General features: G+C 40.6%; 1 protein-coding gene across 1 annotated transcript; it reads right to left on the bottom strand.

Annotated features, from left to right (window-relative positions):
- Positions 1–21,422: 21,422 nt before the first annotated feature.
- Positions 21,423–24,950, bottom strand: LOC115367478 (thioredoxin-interacting protein). Its single transcript, XM_030063254.1, has 6 exons — positions 24,542–24,950; positions 23,919–23,994; positions 23,658–23,805; positions 23,062–23,421; positions 22,630–22,932; positions 21,423–22,516 (listed from the first exon to the last, which is right to left on the bottom strand). The coding sequence occupies exons 1-6, from the start codon at positions 24,795–24,797 to the stop codon at positions 22,469–22,471; spliced, it is 1,191 nt and encodes a 396-aa protein (XP_029919114.1). The 5' UTR covers positions 24,798–24,950; the 3' UTR covers positions 21,423–22,468.
- Positions 24,951–26,906: the final 1,956 nt, after the last annotated feature.

Here is a 26,906-nt window from a genome sequence, read left to right as displayed (position 1 = left end):
TTCCAGTTCACTTTCCATCCTTGTGGTGGCAGCTGACTCCTGTTCCTGGAGTGAGACGTGGTGTACATGTGAAGAGTTTCTATGAGGAGTGACTTGTTTATCTGTCATCTGAGAGCTTGTGCAACTGTTCCCTCCCGGATATTCTCTACTAGATAAACATGAAAAAACAAACAAACAAAAAAAAAAACATCTAGTGAATTAAGTTGATTTGTGGAGATGTGATTTTCAGTCACTGATTTTGACTCTGGATTCATGCATTCATGCACTGCCTGTCCTTCACCATGGCCTGTTTCTTGTCAGTGTGTGGGGGTTTGTCACGCCTGCTTCAGCCGCTCTGCCAACCTGGGAAGGAAGGAATGTTGTTTCTCATTCACTGATCAGGACAGATCAAGGTGTTTGACAGCAGAGGAGGAGCTTTAAATGTATTTCAGAATGTATGGTCATACAGCTACAATATTTGTTAATAAACACAAAATCTAAATGAAATGATTATTTTTCTTAGTTTTTATTTTATTTGGGTATCTCAAAATGATGAATGTACTAGCAGTAAGCCAATGGACAAAATGTTGTGAACCCCAAATATTTTCAAACACATTTTGAATTTTTGTGATTCTCAGCAGGTCAAACATGACAAGCATGTGTTTTTAGAGTTTATATTTGTTTCTACACAAGTTAGCGTCCTTTTATTGTCCTCATGTCTGTCATTTGATTCATTTATGATGGAAAACAGTGAAGTGCAGCAACTCTCCTAAAACGCTCTGTGTTTTGCTATGGGAGTTAGTGTTAGGCATTATTATTTGTCTGTAAAACTTGGTGCTCTTTCCAAATAATGATTGATGATACTCTATACTGTAGGAAGGATTTTATGCATTCTTAGTACTGGAGGTAATGGCAATGTCCGATTGCTCTAGACTCAGTGGCGGATTTAAGAAATTTGGGGCCCAAGGCAGAGGCAGGCATGGGGCCCTCTGAGATGAGAGGACAACACACAAAACAGGGGCCCCAAGACACACATAATACAATAAGCATTCTGCTGGCATTTTAGCAAAAGTATTTTAATCAAAAACATAATTAATGTGTGCAAATAAGTAATAACTGTATTAACCATAAGTGTATGAGGAGTTTTATGGGGCCCTCAGGAACTTGGGGCCCTAGGCAACCGCCTAGTTTTGCCTAATGGTAAGTCCACCCCTGTCTAAACTAGCATGTGGGCTTCTGACAATTTATATTAAATATGATGTCATGAACAAAATGCCACTCAATCTCAAGGCAAGGCTGATTTAGAGACTGTTATGTGTTACTTATGGTCAGCTGCCCAAAGGCTGTGTTGCTGGTTAAACTGGTAAAGTGCTGTGTTGCTGGTTAAACTGGTAAAGTGCTGTGTTGCTGGTTAAACTGGTAAGTGCTGTGTTGCGTTAGGTTTCATGTATCTATTTCCAACCAGTGCAGAACAGGTTCTGTTCAGGACTCATGGAACCAAGGTGCTGACCAGTGAAATGGCCCATGTCTGCACCAGTTTAGAGTGGAGCCGCTGGGACGGTGGTGTTGCTGGGTCTCTGGTCACTGACTGTAGCTATGCTGTGGCTGAATGCAGCCCCAGTCTGCTGGTTTGCAGGTCTGTGACCCAGCACACTGGCAAGAGGTTCATAACACTCCCCCATGTTACCTTGTCTAGAGCCATTTTTCATGAGGTCCCTTCTGGGGTCTTGGTACTCTTTCTTCAGTTTTTTTTTTTAACTTGTTGATAATTTGGTCCTGGGCTCCAACAAACCCAGCCTTCACCAACTCTGCAGCAATTCTGAAATACAGTTTACTTTTTCTAGAACTCACTTCCATATTTTCCATGGGATGTCCAGATTGAAAGCAATTGTTTTGTTTCTTTGGCACACCACTGCATGCACTTCAATTTCTCTGTCGTCTCCATTTTCCCCTGTAGAATAATACACCCCAACTCTTGTCGCTGTGGCTTCCACTTCAGGTGTCACGACTTCCAGCTGTGAACCAGAAAGGAACCAGTTCATTGTTGGTTGAAAAGGAGAGAGACAAACTAAGTTCCTGTGTTCAGATTGTCACTAACCCATGAGATTGTGGCCCGGACTTCCTCTTGCTTGCTGAATTCAGCCACTGTAGCTGCTTTCTATTCTGGGAACACTAGAGCTGACTGGACACATATTATCCAACAACTCTTAAAACTGTATCATTCTGCAGTTTATGACATTAAAATAGCAAATAATATATATGGGGTCTATGAGCCTGAGTGACCATATATAAACCTCCATTTTCCCAGTGTGACGCTGTGTGATGGTAATCCTGACCTCAGGGGAAAGCTTTCAGTACTGTGGAGGAAGCTAATCAGAGTTTTGTCTTGTTATTTTCTGCAATCCTCCACCCACCAACCTATACACACACACACACACACACACCATCAACTGGTGTCCCTTCTGGGCAGTGATTCTGATGAGACTGAAAATATGTTGTTGTGAAAGAGAGCCCTTTTCACACTTGAATTCCTTAGCCTTACCCAAGCTAAGCCTGAGGCTACAGTTAGCCCAGGGCTTAGATCAGCCTCTATTCAAACTTGTATTAACGTATTAAGCGTGGCCTTACAGTTGGCCCTGGGTGAAGGATGCACACCTGACAAAGCCCAGGGTTCATGTCTTCAGTACACTGTGAACACAGTCTTGATTGGACAACAAACATTGTGTTGGTTTTAAAAAGTATTTAGACTATTGATTTTGTTACAATCTTGATTCTTCCCTGAGTCACATGACAGACCTTGACCGTGACTTTTTGAGGATATACCCAGGAAATCAGGGCGAAGCATACCCTTGGGCAGGGCTTTAGTTGGGCAAAGGCCATGTCCCCAGGCCATGTCCCCAGGCCATGTCCACACTAAGTCAGTTATGTTGGTCTCACCTTTGGCCTTCTGTCCACACTGACACTAGGTTTAGTTAGTGTAAGGTTGTTGTTATAGGCCCAGGCTTTAAGAGGAACATCAACAACAGACAGACAAAAGACAAAACAAACGAGAAGACGTCTTGGCACGTCATGAGTCGGTATAGTGTAAGTTTCTTGAGTCCTACAAGACAATGTAGTACAAACTACTTCCTGTTTGGAAACAGAGCTTACAGCAGCGCTCCCTGATCACCAGGACTCTGGCTGGGTGGACATCCTTTGTTTGTTCATGTTACAGCTCTCACTTCCTCCCACTGAGCTCGTACCAAGAAACTCCCAGCACGACTGGACACATCTATTATTTCACAAAACAAACACTGCATTAAAAATGCATTGTGTCAGTGAAAATAGGAAACACGGCCTCATAAAAGTTGCTTATCACACACAATATTCACTTCTTCAAATTTTGCAGTCAGTCAGTACAGTAATTTCTTCTGGTTTTATCTGATTTATTAACTTTCTGCCAGCCTACAAAAAAGGTCCTATATAACACAAATCTACAAAAAGCACAGTGATTGTAATGTTCTTGTGAAAAAATTATTTTGCTATCATAATTAATTAATAATTAATAATATTACACCAGCCTTTATTACAAACAAATCATCAATCAAGCAGTTCCTTAGCCACAGTCAGGCCTGATATATAGAACATTTTTCAGACCGAGATAGTCCAGATATTGCAAACTCATTTAGTGGTACAAGTTGGAGAAACTTCCAGCTTGACTGCACATGACATTGTACATCATTTTTAATAACTTCCTAGTTTGCAGCTCCAGGACATGGGCTTGAACGAGTGTATTTCCCCCTCAGAACATGAAGTACCCTGTGGTGTCTGTGATGGGATTCCCGTGGAGTCCTGTGTGTGTCCTCTCCCATCACCTGGCAACACAACAGAATCATATATGCTATTATATGTTGCCATGCGTTGCCAATATTTGTGGCAGGAAAGAGTTCCAAGTCCAGCTCCTTACTCAGTGCTGTCCCAGGAGGTTTGGGGGCCCTGGCCAAAATTAATCTGGGGGTCTTTGTGCTTTCTCATGAATGGATCAATGTAGTTTCAAATGATGAACACACTGTCTGACACATGACCTTAAGACTTAGCAGCATTTTGTTTGGAACTGTTTTAATGTGTCTTCACTTCAATAGGTACCAAAGATCACACTATGTGTTCAGATTGTACCCAGTCTTCAGTAAAACTCAGGTTATTACTAGTGTACATGGAACTGCATGTTAGCAGAAGAATGGTTAAAGGGACAGTTCACCCATTCTCAAAAATTGTATATTGTTTCCTATGTGTTATGTTCAGAGCTCCCCCTGGGGTGAGCTGAGAAAAAAAAAAAGGAAATCTCTTGGTTTAGGAATCTTTGCACACAGTTTACAGACCATGCTCTTGATTTCATAATCAATACCCTCGGATTACGAATAGGCTTGGTTAGAGTACAGAGGGTTGAGTAATATCAAATTTTTCAAAATGGATGAGGCGCCCCTGTAAGGTTGAATAGATGACTTCTTTCCTTGTGGTGCAGCTTATTTTCCACTTGCTTTGCTGAGGGTATAGCCAGACAGTGCATTCCCACCCTCACTCCCACCCAGGTGTGTTTATTTATTGTCCTTTCACAGGCCCTCATATGAGTATCCACACACACACACACACACACACACACACATAGAAAGAGAGAGAGATCGAGAGTAATGTACAAATACTCATGATGATATGAACAGAGCGATACTCAAAGGTTTTCACATTTGAGCACACAAGTACAATCAGATACAGTTCACCTGCAAGTTCGGTGTGATGCAGGTTTCATCTTGCATGCTGTGGTTGACTGTGATGTTGTATGTGCAAGCAGAGAATAGCTTGGGGTGCTTTTCACTGCTTTTCAGAAACCAGCTGAGGGCGGCTGTATTGGCTGTTTTTCAGTCGGAGCTTGTTGACACTTTGCTCACCTTCAAAACAGCAGGGGGGAGTGGCCCTGCTCTGTTTTGACTGAAGACTGTTTTACCCTCAGGCTATTGATACAGGCTTAATATCCTTGAAACATGACAATACACTACGGCTGCGCACGACCAAGAATTTTCCTAGTCAGCCAGTCATTGCACATTTATGATATTAACTTACTTATTTCAATACAAGGTTTTGGGCTCGTCAGAAAACGATTTGCGTTCTGGGACAGAGAGAGGGACTGCTGTTTCATTGCTAACACTGTGTAATATCCACAGTCTTTGGTAATTTAGCCAAGCTTGTGACCAAGACATTCATGACAGCATGACCTGAGTAAAGCCAACCTCTGTGGCCAGCCGAGCCTCATTTTGACAGGATGAGTCAGCCAGCAGCCCCTTCCACATGCTGACACGGAGGTTACAAGGTTAAATGCGGCTCAAGCTCTGTGACTGCTGCTGAGCGTTTCAAACAGAGGTCACAGTCATTAGAGACTGAAAACAACTATTATTATAATGTCCGTTAAGCATATCAGTTTATTTATGTGTGTGTGTGTGTGTGTGTGTGTGTGTGTATTACTGGAATTTTGCTCATTTTGTTAAGAAGGTTAAAGTGAAGATTTCCAAGAGTTAATTAGCTAATAAGTTAGTTTAGTTTGTTAGGTTTTTTTGCTTGTTTCGTTTGTGTGTATTTTAACCTATAAAAATACCATTGCTGTTACTTCCTGAAAAACAGTTGAGAAATAATGTACAAACAGCAGCCCATGGTCCTCCGACAGTGGCATGCTGTTTTCATGCAATACACTCACAGCACACTGCATGTTTTGCAGTGCTGAGTGCTGATTTTTCAGTGTGATTTAGAATTAGCTCTTTCAGCTGATACGACTCTGGGGCAACTGCTCCAAACTGCCTATCACATTGAATTAACCGTGATCGTTGCAGACAGGTAGAAACAAAGCCATGGTGTTTTTGTTTTTTTTTCAGGCTCAGATTAAAACTAATGTTGTCAATTCCCTATGAGTATGCAAAGACATAGAGAAAAAACACCAGTTTAAATAAATACTGACACTGGAGGCACAGAACAATCGCTTCATCACATTTTTGGAATAGTTCTTCAAAAATCACTTGAAAATGACTCAGGCTGTGTGAGCACAGGCTGAGTCACTTGTAAAAAGAAAGTCTCCTCCTAAAGCCAGCTCCTCTCAACAGAAAACTCTGAACTTCCTCCAGAGGATGCTGACATGGCCTGCCTGCATGGTAGACGCATGAACAAGGCCTTCAGCCAATCACAGAATGCATGACAGCAGCTGCTCGGCCAATAGTAGCTCTGTTCATGTTTCTGCAGTCGGAGTGTAATGAAAAGGGGAATTTGTATTCTGGATGGGTGGAATGCCAGACACACACACACACACACACACACACACACACACACACACACAAAAAAAAAAAAACAAGAGGAAACCACTGACATGTCTAGTTAGAAGGCAAGAATCATGAAATCATATAGTCAGAAGGTGATTGTGTAAAAATAGAAAGCACAAAGTCGTCTCTGTTTTATGCAAATGTCTGACAAGGAATTTTTCCTGTGTCCTGTACTTGGTTTGTGACACATTACAGATCAAAGTGTGTTCATGTTACTGTGGTCATTTCTCTTTTAGCACAACTGAAAGAGCAGCCTGCTCTTATAACTAATATCAGGGAAGGGGGAAAAACCGCTTACATGAAAACACATGTAAAATTCCAATGTAATAATGTCATATGTTATATGTTTTGGTTATGAGCAAGGCATGAAAACATAGAGGTCTTCCCTCTGCCATTCCCTCCTCCTGTCTGAAGAAATGTGGGTGAAGATAAAAATACACTACAAAAATGTTTAAATCCTTGTTTGAGTTTGTAATGTGTATATATTATTAAAGCAATCTGTCATTATCCTGAAGGAAATGCCAGATGTGTGTGACATGGTTGAAAGTTTGTGGGTAATTCTGTTGTTTCTGGTTTAAGGGATGGGATGGCTTTATGGTACAGAATATGGTATGATGTCCTCTTAACTCAGGAGCCCATGGGCAGGCTTTCATATGTTCTTATGGTTCTTTTTTCTTTTTCTTTTCCTTTCTCTTTTTTTTTTTTTTTTTTTTGAGGGAATTTTGTGGTGATTATATCTTAATCATCTTGTAATTTAATTTTAAATATCTACCCCAAAATTTGACAGATTTCATTCATCTAAGCTCAGAGAAATGTGGGTCTTCTTAACCAGCGTCTGCTCATTTTCACCGATGCACGGATTATTATCATCTGACTCCGTCTAGCACAGTGTTAGCCTCTATGCTGCCCCCTGGATGTGCAACCACAAATTCTTGTAAGTGGGATCTTCTTGTGTAGACTATCTCTGATAAAACTGACTGGACCACTTCCCATTTTCAATAACAGGTCATATCAACCCCACATCAGCATATTCATCTGTCACCATACACATCATACACTTCTACCTGGTTAATTCAAAAACACATATGTTATATTATAAGATATTATTGATATACAAGGATACAAGGAAGTTTATTTGTCATTATACAACAGGTTGAATAATAAAATTAAAGTGTGGTTCCCTCTTGATTGATTAATTGATTGATTGTGTGAAAATAGAATTACTAAGCCTGGAGGAGTTCATAATATTATAGCAAGTATAATATTATGAATGTTTGCTCATGGATCTTGGGTATTTAGTCCTAATCCAAAGTTCCAGAAGTATACAGCACCTCATTGTTTTAGGAGACAAGACTGAGCTGATGATATGATCAGACATGCCTTTCCTGTAGTGAAGCACAGCCAAACCCCACCGGAACAAACAGGGGAGGGGAGGAGAGAGGAAATAGATGCTTGGAGGAAACCCACAAAGAGACAGGGTGTGCTGTGACCATGCAGCATGTGAGTGCTCACCCTTGTGAACAATGGCTTCAGCCAATAAGGAGGCGATTCAATAGTTGTCTAAGCCAATCACAGAGCCTGTCAAATAGCAGAGAGGGCAGGGTGACGCATGCAACGCCATGGTATCATAACAGTACTGTATGTATGGGTTGATGCCTGTAATGCCAAGTATCTATAAAATGCTTTAGCCAAGAGGTTGGAAATAAAGTTCTTTACAATAGTCAAGAAAGAGATTAGAAAACCCAAACAATAAACAGAGTCAGAGCTGTGTGTGTGTGTGTGTGTGTGTGTGTGTGTGTGTGTGTGTGTGTGTGTGTGTGTGTGGTTAAGTAGACTAGTGAATGACAGACTGTAGCAGAGAGTTGTGCTGTGCTCAATGAATGGATCTTGAGTCATGAGTGACTGAGAGCAGAAATCTGCTGCTTAAACCTGGAGAGCTGGTAAAAGACGTAAGCTTTTTCCACAGTGGATAAGAACCAGTGGATGTACAGGGGTGAAGATGGAGTATTCCTTTAAAAGGATTCTGTGTCTCCATAGAGTTTATTCTTGTCAGGGTGGAAACAACACTGAGACCATCACATGACATGAACGCTCCCCACTGAAGAACAGCAAAGAGGACATTTATTTATATGTAAATGTCATGGAGCTTTTTTTTTTTCTCTTTTTTTTACCATTGACTGGAGCAGTCAATCTCTGGAGCTCAGTTTCCTAGAAGTGTCCTACTAGAGGCACACTGTGAATAGAAACTGGAGCTCAGATTCCTAGAAGTGCTGCACATACTGAACTCTTGACCAGTGTGTGTGTGTGTGTGTGTGTGTGAGAGAGAGAGAGAGAGAGAGACTCCTGTATGCTGTCTAGTAGTCAATATACACCACAGTCTTTTTGGGCAGAATAGGTAGATTAATAGCAAGTATTAAGTATGTAGTTTGGAATTTTAACATAGAAATATATGTTTTACATTCCAATAATTTCATCAGCCACCGATTAAGCTCCCTGCATTTTGCCACATCGCCGACTTTGCAGTGCTTGTGTCTGTGGTGACATTCCCAGCATGTGGAATAAAAGACCTTTGACATATATTTTCGGAGTAATTTTGGCTGTATAGCCCCTTTAGAGCTTGACAAACTCCCCACAGGAGATGTTAGGGCTCAGCCAGAATATAGGCTTTAACTCCTGTCCTGCAAAGTTATTAATAATGGAGAACAAAGCATCTGGGAAATAAAGCATTCATCTTACATGAAACAGCTGCCCTATAAGATACTTGTATGGATAGGTACTGCCGATAATACTGAATGTAATCATCAGCATAATACGGAAACAAATACACGTGTGAAATTATTTAAAATTCAGAAATGTGTTAAATTATATTATGGCTTTTTTATGCTATTGCTACTGACATTATTTCATTCTTCTCACGGACCAAAATGGGAGTCTTTTTCTCCCTTCTTACTATTGATATGTGTCTTTTTGACTCTTCCAAGACAATGTTTGTGAACATTTTTTATTTTGTCAAATCATAAAGTGGCACTGCAGACTTGGTTAGACCACGTGTTTTTTTATGTGTGATGATGCTGGATTCTGCTTAGCTTTTAGTGGATTAGTGATGTTATGCTTTAAGAACATCACTTGGTGACTAATGTTTGCATCCTGTAACTATCCTTTGGGTAGTATACTGAGTCTGTATAGATATGTTTTTCATGCATCGTTTGTGTATTATGCTATTCATTGCAATATATTGTCTACATATTGTGGTTTTGCTTATAATGTGGATTTATATTTATAGCCCACAGATATTATGTATTGTCGCCTGTCACTTTGGAGGCTAATTTGGTTTATCTGTTGACTCAGTTGGATATGCCTTTGTCTGTAAGCGCCACCTCCACTGCTCGATATTTGTGTATAAGCTAATGCAGCCACTTCCTTGCAGTGTGCGGGATATCTCTCTTTGATGAGTTACACATCCCATGTCCCACACACATGCAGAAGACAAAAAATATGGATTGTGCATGTTGATGCCCACAGTCCGATGATCATGTTCAACACATTGTTTGTCCATGTTACAAACCGGTGGCATAACGGACAGGGCTTGATCACCTGATAAGAATTTAAAGATAAGAAATTTCTCTTGGGAGAAGTAAAGCTCATGGTATCTTTATGGCTGGTTTGGTCACATTATTGTCTCCTATTTGTCATCTCATCTCCTAACACTGTTGTTTGGTGTCTGAGGCTGTGTCTGTAACTGACCTAAGGACAAAAACATTTGAAAGAAAACTTGGACATAAGTTGTCAGCGTCACCTGGCCTGCACAGACATCCATGGCTGTCCTGCTTCATTCACAGTGTGACTGTGGGACGAAGGGAGCCAGAGCACATGTATCTGGAGCAGACATGACCTCAGCACTCAGGAATTTTCAATGAGTAACTGTTGGTTAGTAACACAAAATGTAATCCTTGAATTTATTGTCATGTACATGTACATTATGATCATCATACACAGCAAATCAATCATGTCTTTTCGAAATATGTGCAATTTAATCATGCAAAATCTTCCAAAATTACTGCTCAATATTAGACAATTTACACATTTTAACACATAAAGCTCCTCATTTGTTTTTTGCAGCTTTTTATTTATTTATTTTATTTATCCTTTATTTTACCAGGAAGGTCCCATTGAGACACAATGTCTCTTCTTCCAGGGAGTCCTGGTGGTTTTTGTGCACAGATTTGACTGCATGAGGAACGTCTCATGGTTGCGGTGATTCAAAACCTTTGATCTCACTACTTGCACTCTCTCTCCTCATTCACTGAGTACGTTTACATGCACACCATATTCCTGTATTATTTGGAATATTCGCAATATTCCGGTTGCGCACAAGTCATGTAAACATGCACCAAACCTGATTAAGGTCATATTCCGGTTGGAGAGAATTCCGAATAAAGACCCCTGGCATATGCCTGTTCCAACCGGAATATTGTGCCATGTAAACACTTAGTCAGAAAATGCCCCGTACCGGAATATTCAGTTATGTCTGCACATGCTCGATTTGCAAGGAATCCTGGGGTGTCTTTGTTGCTATGGTTACTGCAAGCAGGGAGAACAACATGGCAAACAGCATGGCGAAAAGCAGCAAGGACCAGCATGTTTGGAGTGAGGAGGAGACTGCAGTCTGCCTTCAGCTAATGAAAGACTTCATCATGGAGGATATCGATGGGAGAAAACACAGAAATAGTGACAGCTTCTTCTTCTTCTGTATTTCCGGCAGACCAGACGCCTATACATGTACTGTTGCCCCCCGCGGCTGAGTGTCACATCATGTAAGAGAGTGGAATACGCCGAAACATGGGAACATGCCAACTAACATGTACATGGAATATTCCAGTTGCCGCAGCGCATATAAACACCTTATCTGGAATATTACCTTAACTGGTTTCAAAGAGTTAAACACTCTAATACATGTATTAGCTGTACAAGAAGCCATAGAAGTAGTGGTGGTAGAACTAACAGTTGTAATAATAGTAGAAACAGAAGTGCAAGAAGCAGAAATAGGAGCCATAGAAGAAACAGCAGAAGTAGCTATCATTATTGTAATTATTATAATTATTATCATTATTTTCTTTATTATGGGAACTAGTTGCTTGATATACTGTACAAAGTGAAAATCAAATCTCCTGGTCTCACTATGAAATAAAAGGAAACCTAAAAAAAAAAAAAAACATTCACCGCATATAGTGGAATTTCCACCATCAGAAAATCATTATGAAAGTAAAACTTACTATGGTTTGTAATGAAGTTATCAACTATTTTACCTGCGTTAACATTGCAACATTTCTCAGGATTTGAAGGATTGAGTCATGAACTTCAGATAAAGGTTTCTTTATCATTTTGTGTCTTGGCCACAGGACAGAGGGAAGTATCTGTGAAACCTGTTTCCTTTCAGTTGCCTTGTGTTTCAGGCACGAGTCAGGCTGTGTTGATGAACTGGTAAGCTCGTCAGTGGCCAGCCCACATCCATGCTCACACCTGAAAATCAAGTGTTCAGAGCGTGACAACCAATTACAAGCTGCATGCACAGCTGCTTTGAGCCAATCCCTGCTTGAAATGACAGTGCCATGAGTTGATGGTGAGAGTGTGATAAACAAATGGACTTTTTTTTTTTTTTTCCCTTCCACTCACCATGAGAAGGCCTCAGCTGGGCTGGATGAACAGACTTTCCACAGCAGGCCCAGTGGAAGCCTTAAGAGCCAAGCTGGTGTGTGACTTAACCTGTCTGTCTTATGGCCTGCTGCATGATTTTCCTAGACTGTGAATTAGGAATGGGGGAAAATGCAATTCAGCTGCAAATCCTGATCTGTTTTTTTCAGTTAACCAGTTTATTTTTTTTCAAGTACACAAGTGGGTAAATAATGAACAGACAAAATTCAATTTCTTCATTAAATTAAGTTATTAAGGCATTCATAATCACAATTAAAGGCAAATGAGTAGGAAAAGAGGAAAAAAGATTAAAAGTCAGTAGACATTGCTGTTAATAGTAAGGGGAGAGAGAAGGAAGAGGGGCATGGAAAACTAATATAATAACAATATAAATACAATGATAATTTTTAAAGTGTATTGATCAAATGATTCAGCATATTTTTGATTTAAATTAATTTAAATCACTGACTTTAAGAAAAAAATGTAATGCTTAAGATGTATAAATAGAAAACATCCCATGCTTTATGTTACCTTTAAAAAGATGTAGCATATGATTATGGGACCAAAAAAAATTTGCTTTATATGATATCACTGACCGCAGATGAGTTAAGTATGAATTAGGAGCATCACCAATGATGGACATCAGTGCCTATTTAACTTAAGGATGCATCTTTTGTGTGGAAACATGTTGGTGGGTGAGCTGAATAAATTCTATACTTTATATGGAGAGACGTGAGCAGCCTTCATGTGTTGGATGTGACTTTGAGACAAAGGTTACCTTATTTTGTTTCATGGCTCTGTCTTGAAGGGTTGTGGACTTGGCAGACAGACACAAACAAAAACACAATATATCTCTGTGTACAGTATGTGGGATGTAAATAACTCTATTCCATAATGGGAAATATAGTCATAGTCAGATATAGTGTTCACCCATGGCTTACTTGGCATCGGTGACAGTCCTTCTCTATAAATGCCAACACATAATGTGGTGGAGGTGGAGGGGTGAGGAGTTTCCTCTCTGTGGGAACAGCTGCTACAGGGGTAAACAACGGTGTCTGCTTTCTCCATGAGCTTGGGGCTCATTGTGGATGCTGCCTTTTAGGTAGAGAGAGAAAGCCAAGCCCCCAGCATTGACTGCTATGAGACAGAAGAAAGCAATACAGTGTCTGAGCCATTGGGGTCAGTGCTGAGCATTTGCCAAACAGACTAGACTATATGGCAGTGAAAAGCCATACTGTCAGAAATAGGGGTAAGCAGTCCATTTCTGTATTCCAAGGTACAGTCTATACAAATGAACTAATTATTCGACCTCAAGGTAATTATGTGAACCTTTTTCAGAGCCAAAAATATCCACATATATGTTTCCAGGCAGTACAAGGTCCATATACAGTATGTGCCCTTTCCTCTAAATGTTAAGGTACAATATCAAGAGACAGTGTTTGTTTGACCAAATACAATCACTTAATACATAAATGATGTAGTTGAGTAGCCTTGAAATGAAATAGGTTTTATAGATTTGTGGACATGGAAAATAGGTCATACAATTCTCCAGTCAATATCGTAGTCATAATTTAGGAAAAAGACTGCTCTCTTTAAGATACAAAACACAAGGGGACAAATAATTCCCAATGTCAAGGGTACAAAAGTTGCAGCTGAGGGTCCTGCCCCACTGACAAACTGCTGGACCCCAAAAGGTACAATTATGAGCTTTATTTTCTGAGAGAGTATATAGTGATCACTGCATTTGATTCCAAATATTTACCAGTAACTGGACTATTACTGTCATTTTCACCAGTGTATCACGTGCACACAGTCTTACCGTAACGTTTTTTCCTTTTACGGACAATTTTAGAAAAACAAAAGTTTTACCTTCTTGACAGTTCACGCCGAAACTGTCAAGAAGGTAAAACTTTTGTTTTTCTAAAATTGTCCGTAAAAAGAAAAAACGTTACGGTAATTTACTTAGGACATAATGAACCTACACCACCTGCACACAGTCTTACTGTGAAAGGCAGCCTCAAGCTGCTTGTCATTGTTTTTCTATGGCCTGTTGGTGGCTGGACATCAAGACCTCTGGAGTATTCTGATAATTAATTATCACTAACTAACTAACTAACACTAAAGATATTGTGATGGTGGATTTTTACTCTAAATGCACCCATAAATCATTATCAATAAAAAAAAAGAATACAATAATTCATTATGTGCTATTTTTTCGGTCCATTCCAATGGATGAAAAATCTGAACGTGAGAAACTGCCTAATAGTAAAAATGCTGATAAATAGTCTTAAGAGACCTCTTTCATCAAATGAGATGAATGACATGAGTTTATTTATTTTACATGAATAGTTAACTCATATCTGTGAATACAGTGGATAAAGTACTTTTTAACACATTGCATGTATATTATATATTATTTTAACAAAATTATTGGTTAAAAAAAAAAAAAAAAACTTAATTTCCCAAGTATCTTCAGAAAGCAGTATGTTCAAAGCCTCCTAAGTTGTATATTCTGTGCACATAATCAATAGGATGCATTGTAAGCTGATGGCATTCAGATCACCTGTCCATTCTAATGAACAGATTTTTTTTTTTTTAATTATAAGCTATAATTTTTCATGTGATATTTTTACATGTATAAGTAATATAATAGCTCATGTTTACCTTAAACACAGTTTAAGCATAAATGATATACTTTAACAATATGATTAATAGATGAAAGTCCTCACGGTCAGCCATGCTTGTTGAAAAACAGGGTGTGGCTCTACTACAGTCCACTGTAAATGATGTGGAACCCTGATTGGCTTATAGACATCCAGTCAATCACACACGTAGTTAGGAGTTAGATAACAATAGTTATAGATCTCGGCATCATAGGAAAGTTCAATTGAAACTGAAAAGTTAAATTATAGTTAAACTAAACTATCACACAGATGATGTGCCACATTTTACTTTCATTGTGACAGCAGTCAGTGTGTTTTGTTGGTATACACTGAGGTAACAGCTGGGCATGACAAGCTAGCAGAACCTGCAATAGCACTTCCAAGAACTTGCTCTGGTATTTGGGGACTCACATGTTTCCAAACACACTTGCTCGCGGTGCATTACATAAGATGGCACTGGGTTACTGGACTGCAGTGAGTACAGTCCACCTCCCAGTCCTTATTAGGGACCAATCTCCTCTCTGCATATCAGTTATGAGAAGCTTAGCAAGCCAATTCATCACTTCTTCTTTGAACTCCTGTTTCCATGTTAGCAAATGCTAAGGTTAGGGTTAGGGTTAGAGAAATGTTATCAGAGATAGGGGTAGTTGTCCCTATCTCTATCTATCTATCTATCTATCTATCTATCTATCTATCTATCTATCGTCATTTTCTTTCCATATTTACGGATTGTCAAATTGAGTCAAATCATCTGTGTCATTATGTTAAACAACAAACTGTCATGTCAAGTTCACAGTCGAGCTGTAGAGATTGTTTAAAAAACACATGTATTTGCATTTCCATCTGTACTAATTGAGCATGAGTCTAACAGCATTCTAACATCATCTTTCCTGGGCCTGGCTGGACATGCAACATTGTTGTCTATTGGATATCAATATTTTGCAGCTATGCAGAATCTGAAATTGTGTTTGACTGGTTGTGTGTCTTCTGACAGAGTGCAATGACTCCTTCTGTAATCACAGTGTCTCTGATATCGTTGTCTAATTTCATTTCAAAAGCTGGCCAGTAATATCTATAAGTAATATTCTCTTAATATAGAGGGCAAAGCTGGAGTACAGAATCTGAGTTTTAGTCAATGCCAGCCAAAAGGCCACCAGAAACCAGGGACCATGTTGGAGAAATGTGAGAGACTTCAGAACAAACAATACTTGACTACCAGGAGTAAGAAATAAAAAGCAAACAAATTTTTATATTATTGCCATCATTAATAATAATAATAAAAAAAGGGGTCTTCCACCAGCACATCATAAGAGCACATCACTACAAGTTGTGGAAATGCATGAAAATCCATCAAACTACAAGCAGTGGACTCACACTTCTAAAGTATGTGAAAAAGGGTGGAACCAATCACAAGCCCCCTTTCTCGGGTCCTGTCTCAACCCCCCAACTTCTCCTGTACCCACACTGATAAAACACACTAACAAATCAAAGCATTATTTGTGTACTTCTGAATATCGTATTCGGGTTCAGGTACATACTGTACCTAATCTCAGTCCCCTGTGTGTTTATTTCATTAATCTGATCTAAACCATGTAATTTATATGAGAAGTTTTCAGAGATCCTTAGTTTCAGTTTGAATAACCCAGTAACTAAGAAGATGAAACATCAGACATCTTGTAAAAACTTGAGGCTGCAGAAAAAGGCTCAAAGGTAAATTATTCATGCATTGGTATGTATACACACCTGATGAGTCATGAAGCCCTGAAAGCCAGAAATTATAATCACCGTCAGACAGACTAATAACTGTCTGTACCATGCTTCCCATGTGTGAATCACATTCTAGCCTGAGGGCATGTTCGTTGGTTAGTTGTTGTAATCAGATATTTCAGTGAGGTGTAATCACAATCTGAAACAAAAGTCTTGGATCTCTTAAATCCAGACACAAACCAGCGATAAGTAAGAAGTCTGCTTAATCCCGCTAATAAATAATAAACTTTATAAAGAATCAGCTTTATTTTAAAAAAATAATAAAAGGGTATACAAGTACAAAAGTGCAAAAACTATAAACAGTAAAAAAAAAAAAAAAAAACTAATGTATCTGATCTAATGTAATCCACTGTAATGTAAAGTAAAACATTCTAATCTAATCTGATTTAAAGAATGACAGCGCTCTAGTTTGACATAGGTGACATAGTCCTTGTAATACAATGCCAAGTATGCACACTGGTAATGGTGTGAAATACCAAGTATTGATCCAGGACATCAAGAGTTACCAAGAGTGTCCAGACATTATAGTGTGTGTTATGCCAGACTACGTTTCTACTTTTGGCCTTGAAGCTGCTTCATGATGTAGCTACAATTTCAAAACCGCTCCTGTCCTGGACATTCCATCCAATTCGCCTTGGATTGACTTTTCTCTCCATGTGGCAGCTGATGTCTTGGTCTCTACGTGGCTCCAGACAGAGTTAAAAGCTTTGTGGCTGGCCTCAGTGAGAGAGTTAATGTTAGGCTTCTCATCATTTGGCAGCATGTTCTTTGTTTCTTTGTTATGACAAAGAGCCAGTGGAATGACAGGATGATGTACCAGTGAGACTGTGTGGCTGAGACAGGGGAAGGACACTCGGTTCCCCTGTTGGAGAATCCTTCCCAAGTGGCCAGGACCACTTCCAGATGTGGCTCTTGCAGAGATGGATCTATACATAGTTGCATGTTTTTTCTTGCATTACCATTCAGGCTGCATATGTGGCTGTATGTGGGTTCAAACTCCAATTGTAACTACGCGGACCCCCACGTAGCCCCCACGCAGGCCCCACACAGACAACAAGAGCTATGATTGGTCCGCTGAACTACATCATTTCCGGGATTTCGCCCCTCCGGCGTCACGTCCTGTTGTTGTGCCGGCAGCGTCATTTTTAAAACAACATGCTGCTGTGATCGCATCTCGACTCGTCGGTTGATTTCAAATTGTTTGGAAAGTTTGGATGTCTTCTATTCCGATAACAGCTGCTGCTCCTTTTAAAAATGGCGCTGCTGGCATCCTATGTCACAGGGTCTACGTGGGTCTGCAGAAAAAAAAAACGCGCCCCCTAGCGTTTTGGCGGAGAATTGCTTAGCGTGTTACACAGAGGCATACAGGGCACACACCATCAACTGCGTGCGCGTTGCGTCGAGTGTCCACAGAACCATAATCCGGCCTTCAGTGTAAACAGAGTCTGAGAGGCTACTCACATTACCCTACTTGTGCCGTGCCCAAACACGTCTGACCCCAAAATCTGGATTATTTGACTAGTGTGAGCGCTCTGCTCCGTGCTTCAGTACAGTACACTTCCTCCGCTCTGGCATGGTTGGAGGAAGTGTGCTTCAGTACGGTACGGGTGTTCATGCACGAGCACATGCACGGTCACATATGCAGTGCGTGCACAGCGTGATTAACTGTGAATCACCACATTGCACAATCAGTAATCAACCATGTTGTCTGTGTCGTCTGTTGTGCTGCTGCAACCGCGTTTAAACTAAAGTCGATTTATGATGACGTCGAGCCATGCGTGTGTCGTATTCCAACGTGATCACGTGCGTACCGGAGGCAATCGCGCTTGAGCACATTTGGGCTTGGGGTAATGTGAATGCAGGCCAGCAGGGGACTGGGGAGGGGGGGCATTCGTGCTTCAGTACAATATGGGTCACCTGGCCCTAATGTGAGTGGGCCCTTAGAAACACAACCAGCGCCCCTAAGGATGTCCAATATGGCCACTAGAGTCAGGTCACCTGAAAGCTGTCCATACACCCCCAACACTGTCAATGAAACACAAGCAATCTGTTTTTTTTGTTGTTGTTGTTGGTGTTTTGTCTGCCAATGTCATCTCAAGTCACATGTCAGAGGTTATTTGTGTGGTCTTCAGCTCTGGCCACTTCCCTTTGGAAAAAGCTACTCAGCTCTCCTCAGCCTCTAATCTTAACTTGGTCAACAGTGTTTGCAGTTCATCGTCTGATTACTCCTGGCTGATATGAAAATACACACAAACCACTCCCACCAAGGTCAAGGTCAGGAACGAGTGAGCAGGTGTGACATACACATCAGAGTGGAACAGTCTCCAGGGAAATGATAAAAAGAGTGGCGTGGGTGGTTTGCAAACAATACAGTGAGCTCTCTGCCTTGTCTTTGGCTTCCCATCTACTTGTTCACTTCAGTCAGCATGCTGTTATCTCCAGGTGACTACTTGTAGAGAGTATATTCTTCTCAACTAATCTAAGTACTCCCATTTTTCATCTGTTGGAAGAAAAATAGAGGACCATACCAGTGATTTTGAATGTTTGACCACTTTACAACAATTTACCCACATTTGACATTGCAACAAACCATTTAATAACCATGCAAAGGCAGTAAAGATTTCACAACATATTATTAAAATCCCTTGATTTTCAAATTTGAATTTTTGTTCAATGGCCATTGACAGTCATAATCACAAAACTGATAAGTCTTAGCAGAAAAGCAAATATTTCCCCAAGGACTATTTTCCAGTGGAGAAACTGTTTCACTCTTCCCAATTTCAAGTCATCAAAACCCGACAGTGCTGCTGCTTTTAGGAAGACTAATGTGGAAGACTTGGTGATGGAATCCTAATGTGAAGAAAGTCTCTGAAAGTTCTTTTTCATATTGTAGCGGAATGAATGGAAAACGATGGCTGGATAAAAGGGAGGAAAAATTAAATTGGAGTTCTAAAATGCTTGCTTTGGAAAAAGATTAGCAGAAACCCATTTTGTAGGTATTACACTAAACATGCAAAATCACTGGTATGTTCCATTCAGGCCAATATATACAGTATATATAAGCCTGTAACTATTCAAGCCTGTCCTGAGGGACCTTAAATACACAGGCCCAATCCTGATGTTACCCCTCATGTGACACAGATCTAATGTTTTGTGATGATGTTTTGCAAACAGCAAAAAACTGCATGGAGTTGCACTTTGAGGTCTGATCTGGACCACATGGCTATGTGCTACACAGTCACTTCCTAAGCATGCAACATACACACATGTATTTGCCTCTTGCATCATTCATCTGACACAGTTGTCACTGAATCAGCTCAGCTGAGCCAACAAGTCAATGCACCATGGAGGATGTGGCCAAAAATGCATGCTTATTTTTGATACCTGCTTATTCATGAGGCACTGGGGCCTATTCCAGCATGCATTGTGCAGAAGGCAAGGAAACACTGTGGGTATGGCACCGGTCCATTTCAAACACACACCGATGGACAGCTTAAAGTAATCAGTTTTACCTGACCAGCTTGTTTGTGTGGGTTTCCTTTGTGTGTACCAGCTTTTCTCATCATCCAAAAACACACCAAGAGAACTTGCTAACTCCAGAGGTTAGTCTTCAATTGAGCTTCTTACAACAGTGCTAACTGCTGAGGCATGGTGAGACCAAACAGAAGGAAATGGCAAGTTGATGCCTTAATTCACTCAATACCCAAAGTCACATACATGAACAAAATGTCTTGGAACAAAAATGGATGTGACCTCTTTTGTTATTGGTGCTCACTGCAGTGTATATTTCTATGGGATATATGAGTTACATCTTAGAATACATATTAGCATTCATCCAAAAAAAAAAAAAAAAAAAAAAAAACAGATTTTATTTTATTTTATAGCCTCCCTCAACAGTGTTGGACAGGGGTTATGTTTTCACCCTATTCCTTCTTTTTGTTTGTTAGCAGGTCATGTCAATGTTATTAATGGATTTGCAAACAACTGTGGAATAGTTAATCATGGGCCAAGAGAGAGCTGATTCACCTCCATGGGTGTGGTCTATCATGAAAAGGTGCAACTTCCAAACAGAATCCCATAAAACTCTGTAGAAAGCTTGTTCATGGGGCAAAGAAGAGATGATTAACCTTTCATGCTGAACGGCCAAAGGGGAGTGAGGAGGTGGGCGTGGCCTACCTCAAAAAAGATGCATACCTCCAGCAACTGAAATACTCAAAATCAACCACACACACATAACTATTTAATATTTGAATTTATTATAAATAAATTATAAAAAATATTACCTTCCATTAAAACATAACATTTGGTCAACTATGTGATGTGGAAATGGCAGATCTTGAGAACTGCACAGTTTCTGGAGGTATACACTCTGCTGAGAGAAATCAGTCTTACTGTATGAACAGCATTTCAAAACTGATCATGACCACATGAAGCCAGTCAGGCCCTCCAAAAAGCCATGAGCTGGAGCATCAGCTGGAGCATCAGCTGGAGCTGATCGGTGAGAAGGTTCAAATACATTTCTATTGGACTTGTATGGACTCAAAGCTTTAGAAGCAGCAGGGCATTTAGTGGGGACGACCCAAGTGTGACCCAAAGATAACAAACTATGTCCTTATCTATGAGCTCCCAGCAGAGGCTGCATGTCACCAACATACGCAAAGCAGAGAGCATACCAAAGGAAGACATATGCACAAGCCTGTCTGTGCATGACAGCAATACAGACTGGAATGATTTGTCAACTATTCTACATAATATTAACTCCACATTGATCAAGTAGTATTTCTTCATGTGATAACCCCCACCCCCCACCGCCAAATGCCAAATACCCCCCCATCCCCAAGAAAGGGCAAAAGCAGTTCATATTTTTCCAACTTTTATTTTATAGAAAATTAACCCATAGGGTTTCATACAAAAATACTTGCATATAAAGTATTAAGGATGCATTGCAAAGTTATTTTCTCACAGATCAGTCTTTAAGAATGATACATTTTTGTGGAAGAACAATAACTGCGATATGCCATCACAGGCATCTTAGTGAAATGTTGTCTAGGACAACCCCAGATAAGTTACAATGATTATTCTCACATAAAGTGCTTTCCTTTATGTCTGAGTATGGACGATCCTGTTTGGCACTTGTGTCACAAAATTATAGCTCTTCTTCAAGCCCCTACCTTACGGAGCAAAATTAGGTTTACACACTGTGTGGGGGTTTTTAAGGATCAGATACATTCTCTTACATTAAAAACATTGTTCAAACATAAGGATGGAACAAACAAACAAAAAAAAAACAGGAACTCTTAGGCAGTAGTACAGCAAAATGCATCAATCAGAAAGTGCAATACCATATAGGAATAAACCACATTTTTGAAAATACTGGTACAGAACAATAAATGGGAGATGCATGGGAGTCCCTTAGCATCTAAGGATATATTAAACATGCAGTAACTCTCAAACGCAACCAATATTCCCTTGACTAATATCTTTCAGGATCTTAAAAAAACCAACACAAATTGCCTGGACTACAGATAACAACAAAAGATGGTTCCTTTTGTGAAATCCCACAAGGAAAAAGAGCTGGACTGGAATGACAATACATCATGAGGAACAGACAAATCCAACAAGCAAAGATACTACTATCAGCTGACGACAAATGGATAAGTCGTGCTTGGCCCCATTTGTAAAGTCAAGGAGTGATTGCATGGTTTATAATGGAGAGAGAGACTCACAATTTCTAAAAAACAAAACTGCAAAGTCTCTGGAAGGAGCAGCTTATTCATACACAAAGGCTCTGTGGCTTGATCTTCAGGTCAATGACCCGAAGAGCACCGTGAGGAAAATTCAGCATCAGCTTAGATGGTGAAGCGTGGTAAAGATAGGCACACATCAAACTCTTTCTCTGGACTTTCCATTCCTGGATGTAGTCGTCTGTTCAACACGTGTCAGTAGTTTGGACCTTTCAACTCGTTTTCAAGTGCCTTAGATGAAGACAGGTCCCTGAGAGCTGGACCACAGTTTAAGTAGTGCCACTGGGTTTCAGCAGACTGGCAGCATACGACTGTTTCCATTATACTCCTCCTCAGTCTGAAAATCACAAAATATGTCAACATTAGTGAAACCCTCTCCATTTCTATACGGAAAAGTGCTGTTCAGTGAAGGCTCTGTTTTCTGACATGAAAACTGGTCAAGGCGCTCACCTCAGTGTATGCTGGTGGTGGTGGGAACTGGAAGGTGGGTGTGTTCATGAAGATGGGGCTGTCATCTCCATCAAAGTCATCCAGCAGCGGCGTCAGAGGCTGGTCCAACCGGCAGTCGCGGGTGACATCGCAGTAGCTGGGTGGCGCAGATGGCATCCTGAGGGAAACCCAGCTCTGGGAGGCGTTGCTGACTGAGCCCTCCTGGCTGCTCACGCTGTTGGATCTGCTGCCAAGGCCAGCAGTCCCAATGACCAGAGGTAGTTCAAGTATCAGCTTCTCACTCCCAGGGATGTGGACGTAGATCTGAAAGAAGAGATATGAACACATCCTGAGTATTTACCTTAATAACATGAGAGCCACAAAATCCAGATCAATCAAAAGAGAGCCAAAATCTATGCTTTGAGCAAGATGCACAATTGCAAGATGGCTTACCATGAGAGCGTATTCCACACGAATAATGTTGCAGCCCAGCATGGAGGGTTTGATCTTGGGCACCCTGATGGTCTTTCCTTGCCAGGCATCACACATGCCAGAGATGATGTGGTTTCCACGGACTGAAGACAGCTTCTGGCGGAAGACCTTAGTCCTGCCGTTGGCCTGGTAGGTGTGCTTGGAGATGATGGCAGCCTTGGGCACAACAATTCGGGAGCAGGTATTCTCAAACTTGGCACTAATGCAGATGTCTTCACCTTCGCAAAAGCCACGCCGGTCTATTTTGGCGTTAAGTGACACCTGACCATCAGGGATGAACATGCAGGTGACTTTCTTCTCCTTCATACCACCTGTAGGAGACTGAAATATGCAGAACAATTACTCACAAATCATCAGAAGCCTCCATATCACACTGACTTTTAGGTATCACTTCGTACAATAATACAAACTTATTTTTTAAACTGGACAACTATTTGGTACTCAAGGAGAAAGGACCAAGTGGCCAAAACTTAGTCTGTGGGGTGTAAATCCTTGTTTTGTTTTGGTTTTTTTTTTTCTTTTTTTTTTTGTCCTAAGACAATTGCACATGAACTTACCAAAAGATCTGGGGTGTTGACATCCAGAGGCTCCTCCACTTCAAAGGGTGTCTTAGACTCAAGGGCAGGCTGGCCAGGTCTCTCCATCAGGGCCTTCACGTAGTACTGGACATAGCCAAACTTTCCCTTGTAGGATGACACCAGCTGCCTGTGAGCATGAATTTAGAATGGGTTAGGCTCATCTGTGATAATATTTAATCAACCATTTTCAAAGTGCATTATATTTCCTTCAGTAAACTGAGACAAGGATTAGATACTTACCCATGCTGAGGGAGCTCAAATCCAAACATGTATTCATACTTGTTGCCAGGCCTCAGGACCACAGATCCATCATTATCTGTTGCAAGACAGCAATAATATTAATACCCATGTTACTCTACTCCATCAATGAAATACTAGGCACCTCTACCGATTTCTGTCAACACCAGTATGAGTGGATGCCAAGGCCTGAGGGGCCCTCATCAGATAGGTCAGCTCTAACAGCTGGTAATCCACTGTAACTGAGGGGGGTGGGGTGGGTGGGGGGGTGGGGGTGAATATTAATATCACTGAGGGAATACCAGTGTAGTGAAATATAAGAGCTTCCACCCTACTATAACCTTAGAGTGCGATTGACTTGAATGAGCATGTAAGAAGTGGGAATTTCCTGGAAGAGGGGAATCCCATCCTCCGGTTAAAGGAGTGACTTAAAACTATTACTAAGCTGTTTCCCACAGTAAGTTTCAACTACTTGCATTATATTAACTTTAAGTAAACATATTCAAGAAAACGCCGTTCTAAATTGCTAAATTGTTACTAGATCCATTCCGCTGTTAGTTAAAGACAGTTCTACCATGAGAGTTATACCAACATAAAAGGTGACAGCACATTCTATGGGATGTTACCTGTTGCCTGGCCGTCCAGGTGGACCACTTCCTCATATCTCAGGTACTCGGTCTCCTCTCGGCAGCGCTGCTTGCCTTTAGCGTATTCCACCTTGGCACAGCCCAGACCCAGCACCCTCATAGCTGACACACGGGTCACCTCCGACACCTCCACCACCACGCGACCAGCAACCTTGTCTCCACCGCAGTAGAAAGTCTTGCTAGGATCCGAGAAAATAACCTGGAAGGTTTTGACCCTCTTCGTCATTGCCACCATGACTGCTTAAACAAGATATCCACGAACAATGAAAACTTTGTGTTTAAGCTTTGCTAAACACCAATGAACGGTGTACGCGATGGATTTCCGATAAAAATTTTTCTACTGTCCGTATCCCTCTCTGCACATGCTAGTTCACTCTGCTGTAAACAAAGGCGACGCCTGGGTTTTATATGACGAGCCTGAACTGCGCATGAAGAGCAAGAATGAACAGCATGGCTCAGCGCGTGCACACCGCTGCCATTGGTGGAAAAGCGATGTTTGTGTCGGCACTAGCCAATCAGCACCCGAGAAGAACGCGTGGACACCGCATGGCTGAGAGACTCTAGAGCATGGTCAGCAGATGTGTTGACGCGAAGATTAGAAGCAAGAAGAAACACAGCCAAGGGCACATCACGTAGTAAACATTTGAAGGCAGGGAAACTAGCTTAACAGCTACATTTAATGAGTTCAGTGAACACAACAAATTTTCTCGCAGAATATCAGCACCAAACAAACGCCTCTTCAGACCAGACACAGAAAAATTTCACTGAGATGGTTTTGGAAAAGATGTAGAAATATGTTTACAGTGAATGAAAGTAATGATTATCATGACCTATTAAAAAGTGCAGTGTAAAAAAGTGCAACATATTAGAGAAGCATTTTAAGAAAAAACAGCACCTCTCAAAAGGGCTCCATACATTAAGGCTGTACACATAAAGTGCAGATATTTTACATGTGCATAATATTTGCATACTTGTAAGTCAAGCACACATTTGTTTGCTTTACTTATGCACATAATATCATGTCATCACAAATGACTTTTTTTTTTTTTTTTTTTTTTTACCCAGAGGAAAGCCACTCCTACATGCCATAGCTGGTGTATCACAGGTTATTACCATGAGGTCCTTAGATACAGTACCTAATCAAAATACCACTGTCTCTTAGACACAAAAGCAGTTTACATACTTTATAAACCTCTGTATACATTCCAAGCACATTCTCAGTGACAAGTGAGAAATTAGCAGGTTAGTAGTGAACCATATATTTGCAGTTAATAAATAATTGTAAGTGTACAGTGCTGTTAGGTGTGGCTGACCTGGCCACACTGGACCATATTAAAAGGAGGGGTCAAGGTCATAAAGATAGAGGGAGCTTCCGTGTCAGACTCAACACCGTAAACTGTCATTTAGAATCTGTGAAAATGCTTTTAATGGTAATACAACTTAAATCCTGAGTATTTGATCTTTTGAAGACAAGTAGAAAAGATCTATATGCTGCCAAAACAATTCAGTCCACTTTTTCAGTCTTCAGGTCAACTTTTTAGCAAAGACCTCACTTAATTCATTTAATTTGATTAACCAAATATTGGACACCTTACTTTGACCTGGTAAACAACCTCTGCAGTGTGTGTGCCCTTAAATCACAGAACAAACCACAACAACAAGAACAGCTAGAATAGACTTGATTACCCTTGATTATTGTACCAGTTTATCACAGGTGAGCCCAGGGCTAGTTTCCACCCCCAGAGGAGGTGTTTTTGAGTATAGTATCAAAAAACTTGTGTTTTCTTGAAAGAATCTGGGCTGTTTACAGGTTATCAGATGCTTGCAGGTTTTAGATCGCTGGATATTAACATAATAAGACTGTAGTCTGTTCCATAGATTGAATTTTTACTCTTGCTTTCTCTTGTGCCGTATGTGCATCTGATTAGTCAAGTCCAGTCTATTGCTGATGTGAACTGTATGAGTGAGGAAATTTCACCCCTCACAGCAGATGGTGATTAAAGTCAATGGAATTTTCTTGCAACATTGTTGCAGATGGAGAATTTAGGTCGTTGCTGCAGCAAAACCAACAGGATACAGTCATGACATGAAAGCACTCTGTTGGGGGATGACTAGAGGGTGTTTTGCCTGGTGAGCTGTCTCGGAAGTAACAGTTTGTTCCAGAGGATGAACTTTCACCCCCTTTACTTTCAGAGACCAGGACGCCATCTAGAGGACGGTTGAGCATCCAAGCTTTACTGTAACAGATCTGATTTCTAAATGAAGGCCTGCAGCTCCACCCAGGGGCACTATTTGGCACTTGTGTTTTGTGGTCATTTGCTTTTTGTAAAATTGTCTTGACAAT

This window comes from Myripristis murdjan, chromosome 11 (genome assembly GCF_902150065.1).
Source record: "Myripristis murdjan chromosome 11, fMyrMur1.1, whole genome shotgun sequence".
Taxonomy (NCBI): Eukaryota; Metazoa; Chordata; class Actinopteri; order Holocentriformes; family Holocentridae; genus Myripristis; species Myripristis murdjan.
The sequence above is the reverse complement of the archived record's forward strand: the minus strand, read 5'-3'. Positions and strand labels throughout refer to the sequence as shown.

Excerpts from the sequence above, each read along its gene's own strand:
- LOC115367478 (XM_030063254.1), bottom strand. The coding sequence starts at position 24,797 with ATGGTGGCAATGACGAAGAGGGTCAAAACCTTCCAGGTTATTTTCTCG. Across the intron at positions 23,806-23,918 it reads TTTGAGCTCCCTCAGCATGG|GCAGCTGGTGTCATCCTACA; the intron begins GTAAGTATCTAA and ends TCATGCTCACAG. Across the intron at positions 22,933-23,061 it reads GTGTGGAATACGCTCTCATG|ATCTACGTCCACATCCCTGG; the intron begins GTAAGCCATCTT and ends CTCTTCTTTCAG.